Source organism: Phascolarctos cinereus, unplaced genomic scaffold (assembly GCF_003287225.1).
Source record: "Phascolarctos cinereus isolate Bilbo 61053 unplaced genomic scaffold, phaCin_HiC Scaffold_726;HRSCAF=1367, whole genome shotgun sequence".
In the NCBI taxonomy this organism is placed as follows: Eukaryota; Metazoa; Chordata; class Mammalia; order Diprotodontia; family Phascolarctidae; genus Phascolarctos; species Phascolarctos cinereus.
Genome location: NW_027556098.1, coordinates 196631716 through 196647115, shown reverse-complemented (window position 1 = coordinate 196647115; position 15400 = coordinate 196631716). Strand labels below are relative to the sequence as shown.

General features: G+C 35.5%; 1 protein-coding gene across 5 annotated transcripts in view; it reads left to right on the top strand.

Annotated features, from left to right (window-relative positions):
* GULP1 (GULP PTB domain containing engulfment adaptor 1) overlaps nucleotides 1-15400 on the top strand; it is a 355456-nt gene that overhangs the window by 202710 nt on the left and 137346 nt on the right. For all 5 annotated transcript variants that reach the window (XM_020993575.2, XM_020993579.2, XM_078146941.1 and 2 more), the window contains exons 3-4: nucleotides 1969-2044; nucleotides 11323-11384. In XM_020993575.2, the coding sequence (XP_020849234.1) occupies nucleotides 2017-2044; nucleotides 11323-11384 (90 nt within the window). In that variant the 5' untranslated portion in view covers nucleotides 1969-2016. The remainder of the gene's footprint in view (nucleotides 1-1968; nucleotides 2045-11322; nucleotides 11385-15400) is intronic.

Here is a 15400-nt window from a genome sequence, read left to right as displayed (position 1 = left end):
GTCTACGATAATTTTCTTGTGGGATCTCAGAGTAAATTCTCACTTTCACAATGAGTTTTTTTTCCAGGTTGCTATATTATAACACAGCTATGCTAAGATGTATGTATGTATGTATGTATGTATGTATGTGTGTATTTATTTATTTTTCAGTGAGGTTAGTTGGGGTTAAATGACTTGCCCAGAGTCACATAGCTAATGAGTGTTATGTGTCTGAGCTGGATCTGAACTCAGGTCCTCCTGACTCCAGGGCCAGTGGTCTATCCACTGTGCCACCTAGCTGCCCCAAGATTTATTTTTACCGGTGAATCATAGAATCTCAGGCTGTTAGAGCTAGAAGGAACCATAGAACCATCTTGAACTATCTCCCTTGTACTTATAGATGAGGAAACTGCCCAAGGTCATATAGTGATTTAATGGTAGAATTTGAACTAGATCACTATTCGTGTGTGTGTGTGTGGTGTGTGTGTGTGTGTGTGTGTGTGTGTGTGTACACAGAATTTTCAGAATAGGGAAAAAAAACCATGAGAATGCTAAATTATTTATAATACTTGTGATGTCATTTATAAGGTGGTTCTGCTACTAACTACAACTAGTACTGCCTTAATTTCCTTATCAGTAAAAGGAAGTTGAACTGCATTGTTTTTTAGGCATATGATAGCTTTAATAGTCTGTGATTCTTTATTCTGTATTCTAAAACTTAAATTGGGGGCATCTAGATGGCACAATGGGGAGAGTGCTGAACCTGGAGTCAGGAAGAATCAGCTTCATGAGTTCCAATCTGTCCTCAGATACTTATTAGCTGTATGGCCCTGGGAAAGTCACTTAACCCTGCTTGCCTCAGCTTCCTCATCTGTAAAATGAGCTAGAGAAGGAAATGGCAAACCCTCCAGTATCTCTGCCAAGAAAACTCTAAACAGGATCACAAAGAGTCAGACAGGACTGAACAACAAAAACAAAACTTTAAGTCATTTCAATTTTTTCCTGCTTTTTTTCTGCAAATGAGAGACATGCTTGGTTGTAGGATAAGACGAATGGGAGGCAGTGTTGTGTAATGGATAGAGACTGGTCTTGAAGGCAGGGAGATGAACCTTCCAGTTCTGCCCCTAATATACATAATGACTGTATGTTCCTGGGGAAGTTACTTAACCCCTTCATGCTCTAGGCAGCTCTTTCTAAAACTGGCAGTTGTGGAGAAAGCGTTAATTTGAATTGGTAGAGGGAGTTTCCTTATCTGGGAATTCCTTACACTAAGGAAACCACAGGTCTAGTTCTAATCCCTGTTGTAAGGTTGTTATAACAACCTCACAGTGACATAGTTAGAATTTACTCTTAAGTTCCAGAAGACAGTTGCTGTATCCTCTGGATTGTACTAGAAAGCCCCCACCTCCAGGCACACTCTATGGATCACCTTGTGTGTGTGAAAACATTGTAAAATGGTGTACTTGTGGCCCTGTCTTTTCAAATGTTCCACAATTCTGTAGTTCTCAGTCAATTATGAAAAAAGGAACTGCTGGCCCTTGTTATTCTGGCTTTTGTGTCCCTAAAAGGCACTTTATTGACATTTGTACAAATCAAGGTATCTTCTTTTCACCCAAGATTATTAATGTCAATATAACTCTCTGTTAAAATATCTCCCATGAATAAAAGCCTAGCAGGAAAGAAGTCTTGTCTTATCTGTTCATAGATTTTGTGTTAGATTGTGTCATGTGTTTTTATCACAGGATTTAAGGATTTAAAAAACTGAGCAGCTTGTGAGGGTTTGTGGGTAGATGATTCTGCTCTCTGCCAGCTTGGTCACTGGTAGTTGAACTCAGCCAGCATCTCTTGGTCTGCAGTAGAATAAGAAATAGACAGACTTGTTTTTTATGTGATGAAAATACTTGAAAGTCAAATTTATTTTATCCAGAACAATGACATATTGATGTTTTAATGATTCTGTCCTGCCTATTTTCTTTTTTTGCCTTTTAGGGTAAAGTGCAGCAAAATCAAAAATTTATTTGGCTGTGCCTCATCATCATGAACCGTGCTTTTAGCAGAAAGAAAGGTAAGTAATCTGAAGGGATAAATAATAGTTGCTTTTGTTACTGTTGTTGTTATAATTGTTATTAAAACTGAATTAAGAGACTTCTAGTTGGCCTGAGAATTAATATTTCATACTAGAATTAAGACTAAGTAATCTCTGTTTCAGCTTTAAAATTTTATTAGCCTCTAAGTAATAACAGGAAGTAAGAATCTATAAATTTTCCAGATTTCCTTCTTGGCGTGCAGTTTCTGTAGTAAGAAAAGGCTCGAGAATTTATACTCAAGCTGTGGCTATTATAAGGCCAAAGTTTGCAAGTTGGTAGTCTAAAGAAAAATTAGACATTTGCATTTCTTAAGTCTCCCCTAGAGAATCAAAAGAAGGTCCTGGATTCTGCCCAGTTTCCCTTTTGTTACTCTTCTCTCCGAATCTTCTAGTTTTGCCACTACCCCCGACACCTAATTGTCCAGATAAGCCCACCATCACATCTTTTTCTGAGGAATATGGTGACAAGCCAAGTTGACAAGCTGAAAAATCTAGCATTACAGTTGCCATCCCCTTTTTAAATTATTCTTCTCTGTAAGAATGTGCTAAAGGAAGTTGACTGAGAATAGTTGAGGAGCTAAAGAAGGGAAGAGATAAACATCATTTGAATAGAAGCAAAGCAAGTTAAATATTACCGAGGTTGAAAGTTCAGGACAATAGATTTTAGGACTTTGAAAATATTTGTCTAATTGTGTGGTATTGGTATTTTAATTTTAGATGAAACATCTGTCACAGAAAACTTCTCTAATTTTCTTATTTCCTAAATCGAAATACAAGCAGGATATTTCCAAAAGCTGTTACTAAAGTTACTTCTTATATATCAGTTGGTCTTTCAATGTAGTGTCTTCCCTCCCAGATTGATTTTTTTTTTTGGACTGGGTAAAAGAGGCCATTCTTTGCTTCATTTCTTTACCTAACCTCACTCACTGGGCATTGCCTCAGTCAAACTGAGATCTGGGAAAGATCTTAACTTCAAAAGGCCAAGGTCTCCCCCTACATACATAGTCATGCTGATCTATATCTTGCCCCTGGATCCAGATGGCTCCAGCCCTCCCTCACTTAAATCCAATTCACTTGCAATTCATGACATCTCCTTCCTGATGTCAGTGGTTCTCTTTGAGAACAAAGGGCAAACAACAGCCTTTCATACATGAGAGTACTTCACCACTGTCATTTGGCATGATTCCTGACTTTGTCTTTATTTAAGTCACTCAGAGATGGTTGATAATTTTAGTATTTCCCAAATACCAGTGCAATATTTGTAATACTCGTCTATTATCTCTCACTCTTAGTATGTGTCCTTAATGTTCTGTCTTAAACCACCCTTGTGTGTTTGTCATCATTGGTTATATGCTGCAATTTGTTTATACCCATAATCAATAATACACTTTAAAAGGGAAAGAGAAAGAAAAGAAAATCAAATAGCAATACTTGGGAGGATATTTTCTGCAATTTACACAAATTAAATAGCCTATATTCAAAGGACCCTGGAATTAAAAGAATATCAAAATATTCCAGCATTTAGCACTGTGTCTGTCACATGATAGTCAATTAAATGTTTATTGACTGATTTTTAAAAACACAGGAACAGAGGAACATGGATTTAGAGCTGGAAGGAACCTCCCAGTTCAGTTCCTTCAGTTTGCAAATGAAGATACTGGAGCCCAGGGAGGTTTAGCAATTTGCCCAAAGTCTTTTTTTTTAAAATTTAGTTTATTTTGCTCTGAACTTGAGAAATAAAACAAGCATTTTCATAACATGGTAGAAAAGAAAAAATATGATTGTATGTGAAACTGGAAATCTATTATGTACAACTTGCTATTCCTTTTAAATATTTAATAAAGGTGTAATGTAACTTTATTTTCCCCCATTTTTTCTTCCCTCTCCCCAAGTATTAAGCATCAGAGGTAGGATTAAAACCAGATCCTTTGACTTCAGAGCCAGTATTTTTCCACTGCAAATCAGACCATTTAAAAAAAATGTTCTTTATCCTAGAAATCCTTTTAAAAGTGAGTCATTTTATTCAAATTATCAGATTTCAGTGAAGAAGTAAAAGATGGGGAAGTACCTAATATAGCAAATAACATTTTATATTGTGACAAAATATTATTTAGACCAGAGTAAAGCCAAGTCAAGTTTACCATTGACTTTCAGTTAAGGATTTAAAAGAAATCCTAATTTACTGATTAGTATGGTCTAAGTAAGGATTTAAGTATAACAATAGTTCACATTTACATAGTGTTTTATAGTTTTGGAAGCACTTTGCTAAACTACTGTTCAGATATTATTCATATCATGAACAAATGCAAACACTCCAGCATATAAACAGGTTGTCTTCTAAAAGTATATGTGTGTGAGTGGTAGGCAGTTATTTGTAACTTGTGATGAATTTTTCCATGGAATTAATTTATGGATGTGGTAGGTAAATTCTAGAGTAGCCCACAAAAATCCACAATGTATCTGAAGACTTCACTGACCATGTTAAAACAAAGTTTTCATGGGAAAATTCATTTAGGATAGGATCACATCTCCCCATCCCAGATTGGCTTGCCACCACTGTGGCTTCTTACCAGGCTGTCTTTTCTTCCCTGGCCTACTGTGGAACAGAATACAACCAGATTCAGTTCACATAGAGGGCTAGGTTTTGTTTTTTTGTTTTTAAAGGCTTTCCATAAGAGGCCATCCATCAAACTTTCCTCTTGCCCCTAACTTACTGTTAGCAAAAAGGAAAAACTGACAGGGTTTAAAAGGACTCTTTCCTGTTTCCCTTCTGCTCTCTTGAATTTCTTCCCCTCCCCAATGCCCCCTCCCATTTTAGACCACTGGAAACAGTTATCCATTAGTGTTAAATGGTAGCTTTTTTTTTTTAAAGGACTTAAGTAAGACTAATTTACATTTCTGAAGAAGAACATAGTTCAGCCTTTCTGGGCTTAGGTCATGGAAGTTAAGGTAGGGGCAGGAACCCCAGATAAACAGTAAAATGTGTCCTCTGTGAAGCTAGAGGAGAGTGATGACTTAGCAGTAGAGCCATGGTTAAGCTAGGAAAACAATAGCAATATTGCACAGCTGCCTTCTCATCTTCCCTGTGACCCTGTCACTACTAGCCCTGCTACAGACATCTAGACCTCACCCTCTACTGGCCTAGGGGTGGGGTGAGAATCATTAGGGCCATAAGATTTCAAGCTGGAAGAGGTATTAGAGTTTTTCTTGTCCAGCCTTCTCTTTTAGAAATGAGAAAACTGAGCCCCGGACAGGTTAAGTGACTTGCATTTGGTCACAAAAGCAGAGAGTTATGTTTTCTGACTTTAAATTTAATGGTTACTCTCTACACAGTCCTGCCTCTAGAGAGTAAGGGGAGGCAGAAAGGAGAGAAAGTAATTGTACTAGGCAGTAGTTGGCAAAATAAAGATGGAGATCCTATGGACACTAGCCATTCCTGTTTGACTTTCTGTATGTAAGGGAAATGGGAAATAGATATTTCAGGGCCTGCCCAATATAGACATATAAATTAAATTCTGTTTCCTAAAAGGAATTAAATCTTGCATAACGCTCATTAAAGTGTTATTTTAAAGGTTAGGGTATTATGTTAAAGGCTCATTAGAACCCTTCATTGTGCACGTTCTCAGAAATTGAGTCTTTAAAGTTACTACTCATGCTGATTTCTTATATGTACAATCTTGGTTCCTCTCTCCAAGAGAGGAAGATAAGGAGACTGGAAATCATATGGTATGACTTAAAAACAAATTCATTCCTTGTTTCAGTGTGTATGTGTGTGTTCCCTGATTTCTCTCATTCTCCCTACTCCGAGGTACAACTTGCTTTGTGATGAATTTGGCCTTTAACCAGAAGTTTAACATTGGGGTTATAAATGAACTCTGCTAGTTCTAGCAAATAATCTGAATTTGAAATGAATTGAAATATTTAATATCCTCCAGTTTCTGGTTAAACCAGTAAAAGTCTGATCTAACTATAACTTGAGAGGGAGAATCTATTTAAATGCCTTTGCTTTTCACATTACTAGAGAATTAATACATGCTGATCATCTGAAGCCATAATTATACCCCTAGGGAATATAATTAATGTCCTTTTCAGTGAATGTTATAAGCATATAGTTTGTGCAAACTTCTCATTTGCAAAGAAGAATGGTCTTGCTTCTACTATTAGATGGCCATATATTTAATGTATTTCTAATTTCCTTACTTAATAATATAATGCATTTATTTCTAAATAATGTAGTGTGTTTAAGTTGAAAGAGAAAGACCACCTAATCTGTAAGATAATTGTTAACATAGCCTATCAAATGCCTCAGTTGGTATTTTGGTCGTGTAATTTGTTCCGCCATTAAACCTCTCCTTAATTGATGTTGCCAGGTACTTAATTTTTTTTCTTAACCAAATGCTGCACTAAAAAGCATTAAACATATTAGTATTGATTCATTTTGAAAACTTTGAAAAAATCTGTTAAATAAATTACTTTATATTAACAAATGTGTATATTAAAATTTAATGCATTTGGTTGTTGTGTAGCTTCAGCTTTAATATTAGCTATTTTTCTTTCTGATTATGTTTTTAAGTCATGTATTCTGTTCATTACATCAAAAATGAATTATCTAATAGCAAACCATTAAGCACAACATCCAAATAAATAGAGCTAAATTGATGCAATGAATTATGCTTTATTCTCTTTTAACCCATCAGCTGTCAAATATGGAGGGGTTTTTGTATGTTTTAGCAATTTAAAAATTCAATAGGAAGATGTTATTTCATGGATTTTTTTTTCATTCAGATTGGTGATGTTTTTACAAACCAACTTTCCCCTCCCTCAGATTCTCAAGGTTGCTGGGTGCCAGAACGCACATAGCAAGGTTTTAGAATGTCTTTCTGTAAAAGTTAAGATTAGAAGAAAAAGCTTTCTATATTGAATATTATAAAGACAGACTTCAAAGAATGAAGATAAGAAACCTCACATTATCCCTGTGTGTCCTGTTCTTTGTTTCTAAGAGATGGTGCTAGTATATTAAGGAGTACTAAAATGTCAAGGAAAAAAATTACAAGGGAAAGAAAATCTTAATTTTTTCTCATTCTTAAGCATTTTATTTTAATTTTTATAATGCCAGTATTATTGTTTAAGTACATATTACTTTAGAACATACCTAAGGTAGGGTCACAATAAAGATTTATTTTTGGAATAGTTATATATACATTTTTAAGCACCTTTTGTGGCTGTTACAGTTGTGAGGTTGACATCTGCAATGAAGGTATTAGAGCTGAACAATGAAATGTGAGTTTGGTACCTGCTATTTGCTGAATATATAATTAATCCATTTATTCAGTAGTTTAGGGAGCATTGTGATCTTTTTTGGCCCAGCCTTCCAAATGGCTGTGTAGGTAGATGTCTAGGTCCTTTCCTAGGTATCCATGGTAACCTGACCATCTCTAATGAGGTAGTAAGGTAATTTCTTTGCTTATCAGCAAGTCATCATGAGACAATGCCTTTTTAATACCTACATACTATCCTTATTGGTAGAAGATTTATGATAGTTTCACCAAAATAACATTTTTTATTTTAAAAATAAAAAGAGTCAGTTCTCAATAACTTGGAAGTTGGAAGGACACAAATTATCTTCTTACCCCGAAAATAATATAAACTGTCAAATTCAGAGAGCCTAGTAATACTTATTTCAACTCTGAGGGGGCAACATTGCCCTCAGAGGGAGGAGAAGAGGGATGAGATACCAATAGAAACAAAATTGATTCCTAACACCTCCCAAATCAAGTCTTTCATTGTGTATTTTGTTTGAATGTTTATGACTCATTGGAATCCCAAGTTCCAAATATTTGCATGTGTAAAACAAATTCAAAACTAAATAAAAATTAATTTTGAATTATTGAGTCTGTTATTTCCTCCCATGAGCATGCATCATTAAAACCTAACTAATTATTTGTATTTTTAGGAAAAAAACCCAATCCATGTATATGGTTAATACTAGTTAACTATTATTCCTTTTTGAAGCTCATGAGATATTCATTGAACAGCAGTTTTTAGGATATCTGTTTCATATTGTGTTTTAATCAGTCAAATCAGTCAATAAACATTCAGTTAGCACTTGTCATGTAAGCTCTGGGGAAACAAAGACATGTAAAACAAAGATATGTAAAGAGCCCTTGCCATGGAGGACCTCCTTCTAATGAGAGGAGACAACATGGAAATAACCGGTTGCTTACTTAACATACTCCATGTAGAGGGAAGGTGATCTCAGATAAGAAGGCAATAGCAGATAGGGGAATTGGGAAAGACCTCCTTTAGAAGGTGGGATGTGAAGGTAGTTTTGAAGGAAGCCAGGAAAACATAGATGAGGAGAGAGAGCATTACAATAACAGCAACAATAGCTCATTTATATGGCTCTTTACAGGTTAAAAATCCATTCCTCACTATGACTCTGTGAGCTATGGTAGTCAGGTATTACTAACTCCATTTTATAAATGAGAAAACTGAGTCCTAGGGTGTTTGATTGACTTGTTATGGCAAGTAGTCCAGAGCACTTTCTACTTTACCACCGGAGCTCTGTCTCCATCGTTCCATATACTGAGAATGAGTATTGTGGCAAAATTATTTCATTGTTCATTTTTAAGATAAGAAGAACATATTAATTAGCACTTATTTTTACTTTCATCGAGCAGTCATTATTTAACGAATCAAACTAAAATGAAGGAGATACGTAGCATTTGTACCAAAATACAGCATATGTTGTCCTTTGAAGAGAATGCAAGACATCTTAATCTTAGAAGTCTTAGTGTCATGGAGAGGATCCCAAATTCTCATAATTTTGTCATTGAAGCATGCTATTGTATCTCCAGAACCTACTATATTGCCTAGAACGTTGGAGTCACTCAGTAAAATACTTCCCAGAGGACCCAGTCAAGCTGAGTGTGGAATTGGTTTATCCCCAAGACAGACACAAATTGTCTTTTTTCTGTTTTTGTTTTGTTTTGCTCCTCAATTTAGGGATCGTCTTTTGCCCAGGACTTAGCATTGTGCCTGCCCCATAATAGGTGCTTAATAAATAAATGCTTACTGACTGCTTTGCTTTGCTTTCTTTAGCCACAGGAACTTATAAAACTCTTAAGGACTAGAGAACTTTTGAAAAGGCACCAACCATAGTAATGAAATCATAATTACTCCCTATTCTAATGTCTTTGAGAAATTCATTGACTTCTTAGAGCCCCAGTTTCTTTGTCTATAAAATGAGAGAGTGGACTAAGTGACCTTTTAGGATCCTTCTAGCTCTGAATGTTTAACCCTCTGATCTCAAGTATAAAGTTGGCCTCAGTCTTCTTATTCTGCCAGTGGCTCTCTAATAATTTTCATCCCTAATGTTTGTCATTTTAAAGAAAATTTGAGCTTAATATCATTTTTAAATCACTTTTTATATACCATCACATAGATAAGGCCTAAATTGAGGATTTTTTCCTTACAATAATTTTGTCAGTTTCTAAATGTTTTCACAGTATTAATTTCTCAATTTAGACTTTACATGAATGCATCGTTTTTAACAGTTTTAAAGTTTTGATTTCACTAAGCAATTAAGTCATGCTGTCAGTGCATAATCTAATTCACAGTAGGGTAGAAATAACAGTAATGTGTATTTCTTGTATATTGGGGCATCATTTAAAAAAATCTGTGACATATGCAGAGGATGAAAATTGTTTAAATTACTTAGCTGATATGATTAGTCTAATGCAATTAGATATTTGCCTCATCTATTGGTAGCCATGAAAAAAATCCAATTAGACAATTATCTGCCAGGCTACAGTTCAGACAAACCAAACCAACCTTCCATTCCTCAATTTCTTCCTTCCTTCCTTCCTTCCTTCCTTCCTTCCTTCCTTCCTTCCTTCCTTCCTTCCTTCCTTCCTTCCTTCCTTCCTTCCTTCCTTCTTTCCTTGCTTCCTTCCTCTCAATTTTTATCCATCTGCTTCCTACCACTCACCCTTATTCTTTTCTGGGTAGAGTTATGAGCTTAGGATCATGTAAGCCCTGAGTTCCAAATCCTACCTCTACCATTTACTAAAATACTACATGAATATTAGTTGTTGCTCTCATTAATAACAATTCAGCTATCGTTATCAAGTGCCATTTTCTTCAGAACATATTTCTGGGGGAAATGCCAGTTTAGATAAGGAATGGTCCTTGCCCATTTATATGGAAGCAGGAACTCAGTTCTCTGTAGAAGTGATGTCATACACAGTGTTATGTTCCTGTACAACCCATAAAATCTTTTTTAACTCTAATGTCCTTGGAAATGTGTGAGTTTACCACCATAGGTAACTATGTTTGGGAGGAAAGCTGTTATGAGCATTAATTTGGAATTGAAAAGTAAATAAGAAAAAAAAGTTTCAGCTTTAATAAGTTTCACACTAAAAGGTATCTTTGGTATTCTTTGGAGTGCAAGTGGAGGTCTCCTCTAAGTTCCCCATAGGTTTCAAGAACTTTAGAACTTGCCTGACTCAAACTGTCCAATCAGCTTCCCCATTTCCTCCTTAGCCTTCCAGCGGACATGCAGAAAGACCCTGCTTGATAGTATCAGTAACTTGGGAGGCTGAGATTGACTTCCTCTTCATTATCCAGGATAGACCCAGAGTGCTTGACTCCCTTCTTTCTATCATGCTGCTTTTTTCACCCAAGGAAGTCAGTAGGGGAGGGGGGAAGACCAAAAATGAAGGTAGAGCTGTAAATAAAAGCCAATACAATTACAATTATATAGCTCAGTCTGCAGTAGGAATGGGGAAAGAAAGTCTCTGCTTCTCTGAAGGAAAAAAAGAATTATGGAGATAGATGCTATATTCTTGTGAAGGATCTCTGGAACTTAGTCATATATCTCAGGAACTACTTAGACATTTTTTTTTCAACATTTCACACAAAACAGGAAAACTTCAATAAAGAGTCCATCCTTCAACTATACATTTTGAGTAATTAAATGTGTTCACTGAATCAGAGGACTTGGGTTCAAATTTTGCCTCTGACCCTATGAGTGTGAGTTTGAACAAGTCTTTTAACCTCTTTAATCTTAAGTTTTTTCATCTATAAAATGGGGAAATTGAGCTATATGATCTCTGAGATTCCTTCTAGTTCTGTATTTATATTTCTTAGTATATAATTTAACTTGGGCAACCATGCTTATCATACTGCTTTACTAATTATAAATACATGTATACGAGAATTAATGTTTAATCAAATGCTGCTGTTCTTTATTACAGATAAAACATGGATGCATACTCCTGAGGCTTTATCAAAACACTATATTCCCTATAATGCAAAGGTAAAAGCACTTCATATATCACTTTGTTTTAGTATGCTACAATATTACAACTCAGTTTTGTTTTAAGAAACATTAGTTTCATGTAACCATTTCCTAGAAAAACACATTTGAATAGTTATAGGTTATAGTTACACTACAGGTTTATTCTTACTCTGATATGTTTTATTGCCCCAAAAGAGGTGATCCTCAATGTGCTTTATTATCATTGAAATAGAGTTGGTATCTCTAATAAATGTGTAGTTTAACGTTTTCAACCCCTACATGTATATTCTTGGAATGATTTTAGTGGCAGATGAGGTCGCAGTCTTGTGTAATACCCTCTGTATGATTATCACCCCATAACAAGTGAAATAACCACCATATTATCCTTGTTTACATTTTAATTTATATCAAAGGAAACTGGAGAGGGCAATGACCCCTAGACATTTGAAAAAAGAGCTGCAGTATTTTTAATGTACATGTTGTGACCATTTTATCATCTTTGGAATGCAGAACAAAAGAATAAACTAAAATGACAAAATCCTACTTTCTTTCTGGAGCATGTTTGTTCAAGTTACTGCATTTTAATGGACCAGATTCTGAATGATGAAACCATATCCAGTTTCTCCAAGCATTAGCATTTGCTTATTGGCAGCCAAGAGCATGAGTAAACAGGCCCTTTAAACAGCTCTATTTCAAAAGTTTTTCTAGGAGAAAAAGTGTTTTTCTGGAAAGTTAGTGTGGGCACTCAGCCTACAATATTTTTTCAGGTTAATACAAATTGTGAATTTCAAAGTGGAAAAAATGAGGAAGGGATTTTTAAGGAATGTCTGAATAAACGTGATTGAATAGAAAGAGCACATGCCGCAAGCCTTTGAAGATGTAATGGGAGTGAGGTCAAAAGCAGTGGGAGGCTGTAGGAATATTGTTATCAGTTCAATCAGTAAGCTAGGGAAAAGAGAATATTGAGATTGACTTTGGGAATTTATTTCTGAGGATAAATGAGCATTTGTTTTTAGTGGGGACCAGAAAGTCAATGATGTTTGGATACAGTATTTCTAGAGGTGCTGTTCTAACATCTGAATCAGCAGCGGGTAACAGGAGCTTTAAAGGTCAGTCCTGACAAAACTACTTCCAAAGGGGGTGTTCAGCAGTGAGATTTTTTTTTTTAAAAATGCATCAATAGTAGGAGTTTCCTGCTGACTGGTCAGCAATGGAGGAAAGTAGTGCTATGTGAAACTAGGATAACTTAAATCACCAAGATATCTATGAATTTCATTGCGAAGCTCACAGCAAGATTGATTGCCTTGATTAAAGCAAAGCTTAATTAAATGAATGAGTGGAATTAATTTAACATTATCCACTTCTTCCATGGATGTTCTTTTTTTACAGATAGTACAAAGTTGTATGAAGCCTGAAATTGGAACTTGAGAATTATTTTTTTAAGGGGTATGGACATTCATTTGCCAGTTATATCATATACCAAGCAGTAAAATTGATAGTTTGCTGTAATCATGGTGTTTTTATGTCATTCAAATTAAACAACTTATTGAAAAGAACAATGGAATTAACTTTAAGTTAATTAAGTGCATACATGATTGAAACAGTACAGTGTCAAGTGATGTAAGGGATTCTATCCATTTTATCATATTCCCTTTAACATATGATCCAAGCACATGTCTGCTAGCTCATGTTGAGATTTTCTTACAGCTGGTACACATATAAGCAAGGAGACAACTTAAAGATCCTTAGAAGTTTGAAGAAGTCTTTTAATCTATTCTTTCTTTCTAGGCCTTGGGATATTCATAGGGGGCTCATAGAGGCTTTTTGGTTGCATTCATTCTGGGTTGAATTTGTGGATATTTCTCTGGACTAGGGGCAACCAAGTCCTTCAAGACCTCCAAGGGCCATATAATAATAAAGTCTTTCAGAGTCAACTTGGCAGACCTGTTAATAAGTTCCTACTATAATCAAGGTAATGTGCTAGGCCATGCAAATCTGGTCCTTGTTCTCAAGGAGATTACAATCCTTTTTTTTTTTTTAAATGTAATGGGTTCTGTTTAAAAGTGGCTGACTCCCTTTCTCTAGATTTCTTCAAGTTAAGGCTAGATGCCCAATTATCAGAGAGAGTATGGAAAGAGATTTTTGTTTATGTACACATTGTCCTAGAAGGGCCTTCAAGATTCCTTCCAATTCAGAGAATGTATGGTGGTGGGAAACATAAGACAAATAAACAACTGATTATAATCCAAGACAGTAACTGCTAAATGTCATAAAAAAGGTACAGGTAGAAAGATATAGGTGTTCAGAGAAAGGAAACATTGCTTCTATTTGAGGGCTATTACAAGAGAAGCTTTTATAAAGAATATGACCTTTGAGCAGTGCATTGAAGCATGGGTTTGATTTCAACAGGCAGAAATCGTAAGGGGGTATAGGTAGGTGGATTTGGGTAGAAGAAAAAGCAATGACAAAAACAAGAAGGTTACAGAAGCACATGGAGATTGGTGGCAGAGGTTTGTGTAGAAGAGTAATGCATATTCAGGTACTTTTGGGAGCAATTGAAGGTTTAAGAGCAGAAGAGTGGCATGATCAGAATGGTATTTTAGGAAGTAAGTGTGGTAATGTCATGCAGAATCCATTAGAGAGAGGAAAGACTGGTAGTGGATAGGTTGTTGGAAACTATAGTTGTATAGCATATAGGACTCAACAAAAGTAGTAGAAATGGAAATGGGCAAGTGGAGATGGATATGAGAGAAATGGCAATGAGAGAATCAACAGGACTGTTTTGCTGCTGTCAGGTTTTTGAGAGATGAGAGAAAAGAAAGCGTCAAAGATAATCCCAAGACTTCAAACTTGGGTGAAGAATGGGAGTGGTATTAACAGGTCTATTGCTAGACTTCTTTTACTTGGTATCCTTTGTACATTGACATCCTTTATTTCATATATATTCACAAATTAAACAGAGCTGGTAATTACATATAAGTGATACCTAGATAAATTTATTTTTGATATTTTTCTGTTACTGTTGAGTACATCTTCATTTTAAAAATATCGGTGCATGGTAAGCACTTAATAAATGATTGGCTTTCCCTCTCTTCTTAACATTCCGGTACGTTTAGTTTGCCTTTGGAATATTTTGTAAATAAACATTATTCCATTTTATAGCAGATCCTATTTTATGAAATTCCTATTAAATATTCATTTTGTGCCCATTTTAGATCCTGCATGGATTATAAAATAATAGTAGGTGATTAAGAGGCATTATGTACCATTCTGTAAAGGTGCCTTTAGATTTATTCCCAGTACTTATTGATGGCATAAATGTTATTAGGGAAATCCTGCAGCATCCTCTACAGTGTTACTTTTCAGTCTCAAAGAAAGATATAGATTCACAAAACTTCACTAGTTTATTTAAAGCGTTAATTAGAAGTAAATAAAGGTGAAGTGTTTTAAGACAGAAAGAGAAAATAATGAATGGAGACTAGCAGTATGAGTCCAGGACTAGTAATTTTAATCCTGGGTCTTCTTAAAGTTAAATTTAAACTAAAATTTATTTCTCAAATGCATACAGATGCTATTAGAAGGGTTTTGATTCTCCATGTGAGGGAGTATAATTGATCATCATTGGGGGTTTTCTTACTTTGTTAACAAGTACAAAGTTCCAAAGGGCTGAGCTCCTATTCAGTTTGCATCCTTGTTGGCAGTAGTTAATCTACCTTTAAAATACTGAGATTACCCTGGCAACCTTTTTCTTCCAATAGGCACACAGTCTAAGAGCTAAATCCCTGCATGTTAGTGTTTTCCTTTCTACTCTATCTCTAAGAATCCCCTAAGGGAGATTACTAAGGGAAGGGAGGAGTACATCCTTTCCTCCAAAACACAGACATCCCTGACCCTTTACTAAGAATCTTATTCCTAATTTGTTATCTATTGTGCAAATCATTGTTCAGCACATGTGACGTGACTTAGGAGAGGCATTTGATAAAACCTGAATTCAGTCTGAAGAGGAAGCATTGGATTTAGGGTCCTGCTTGGTG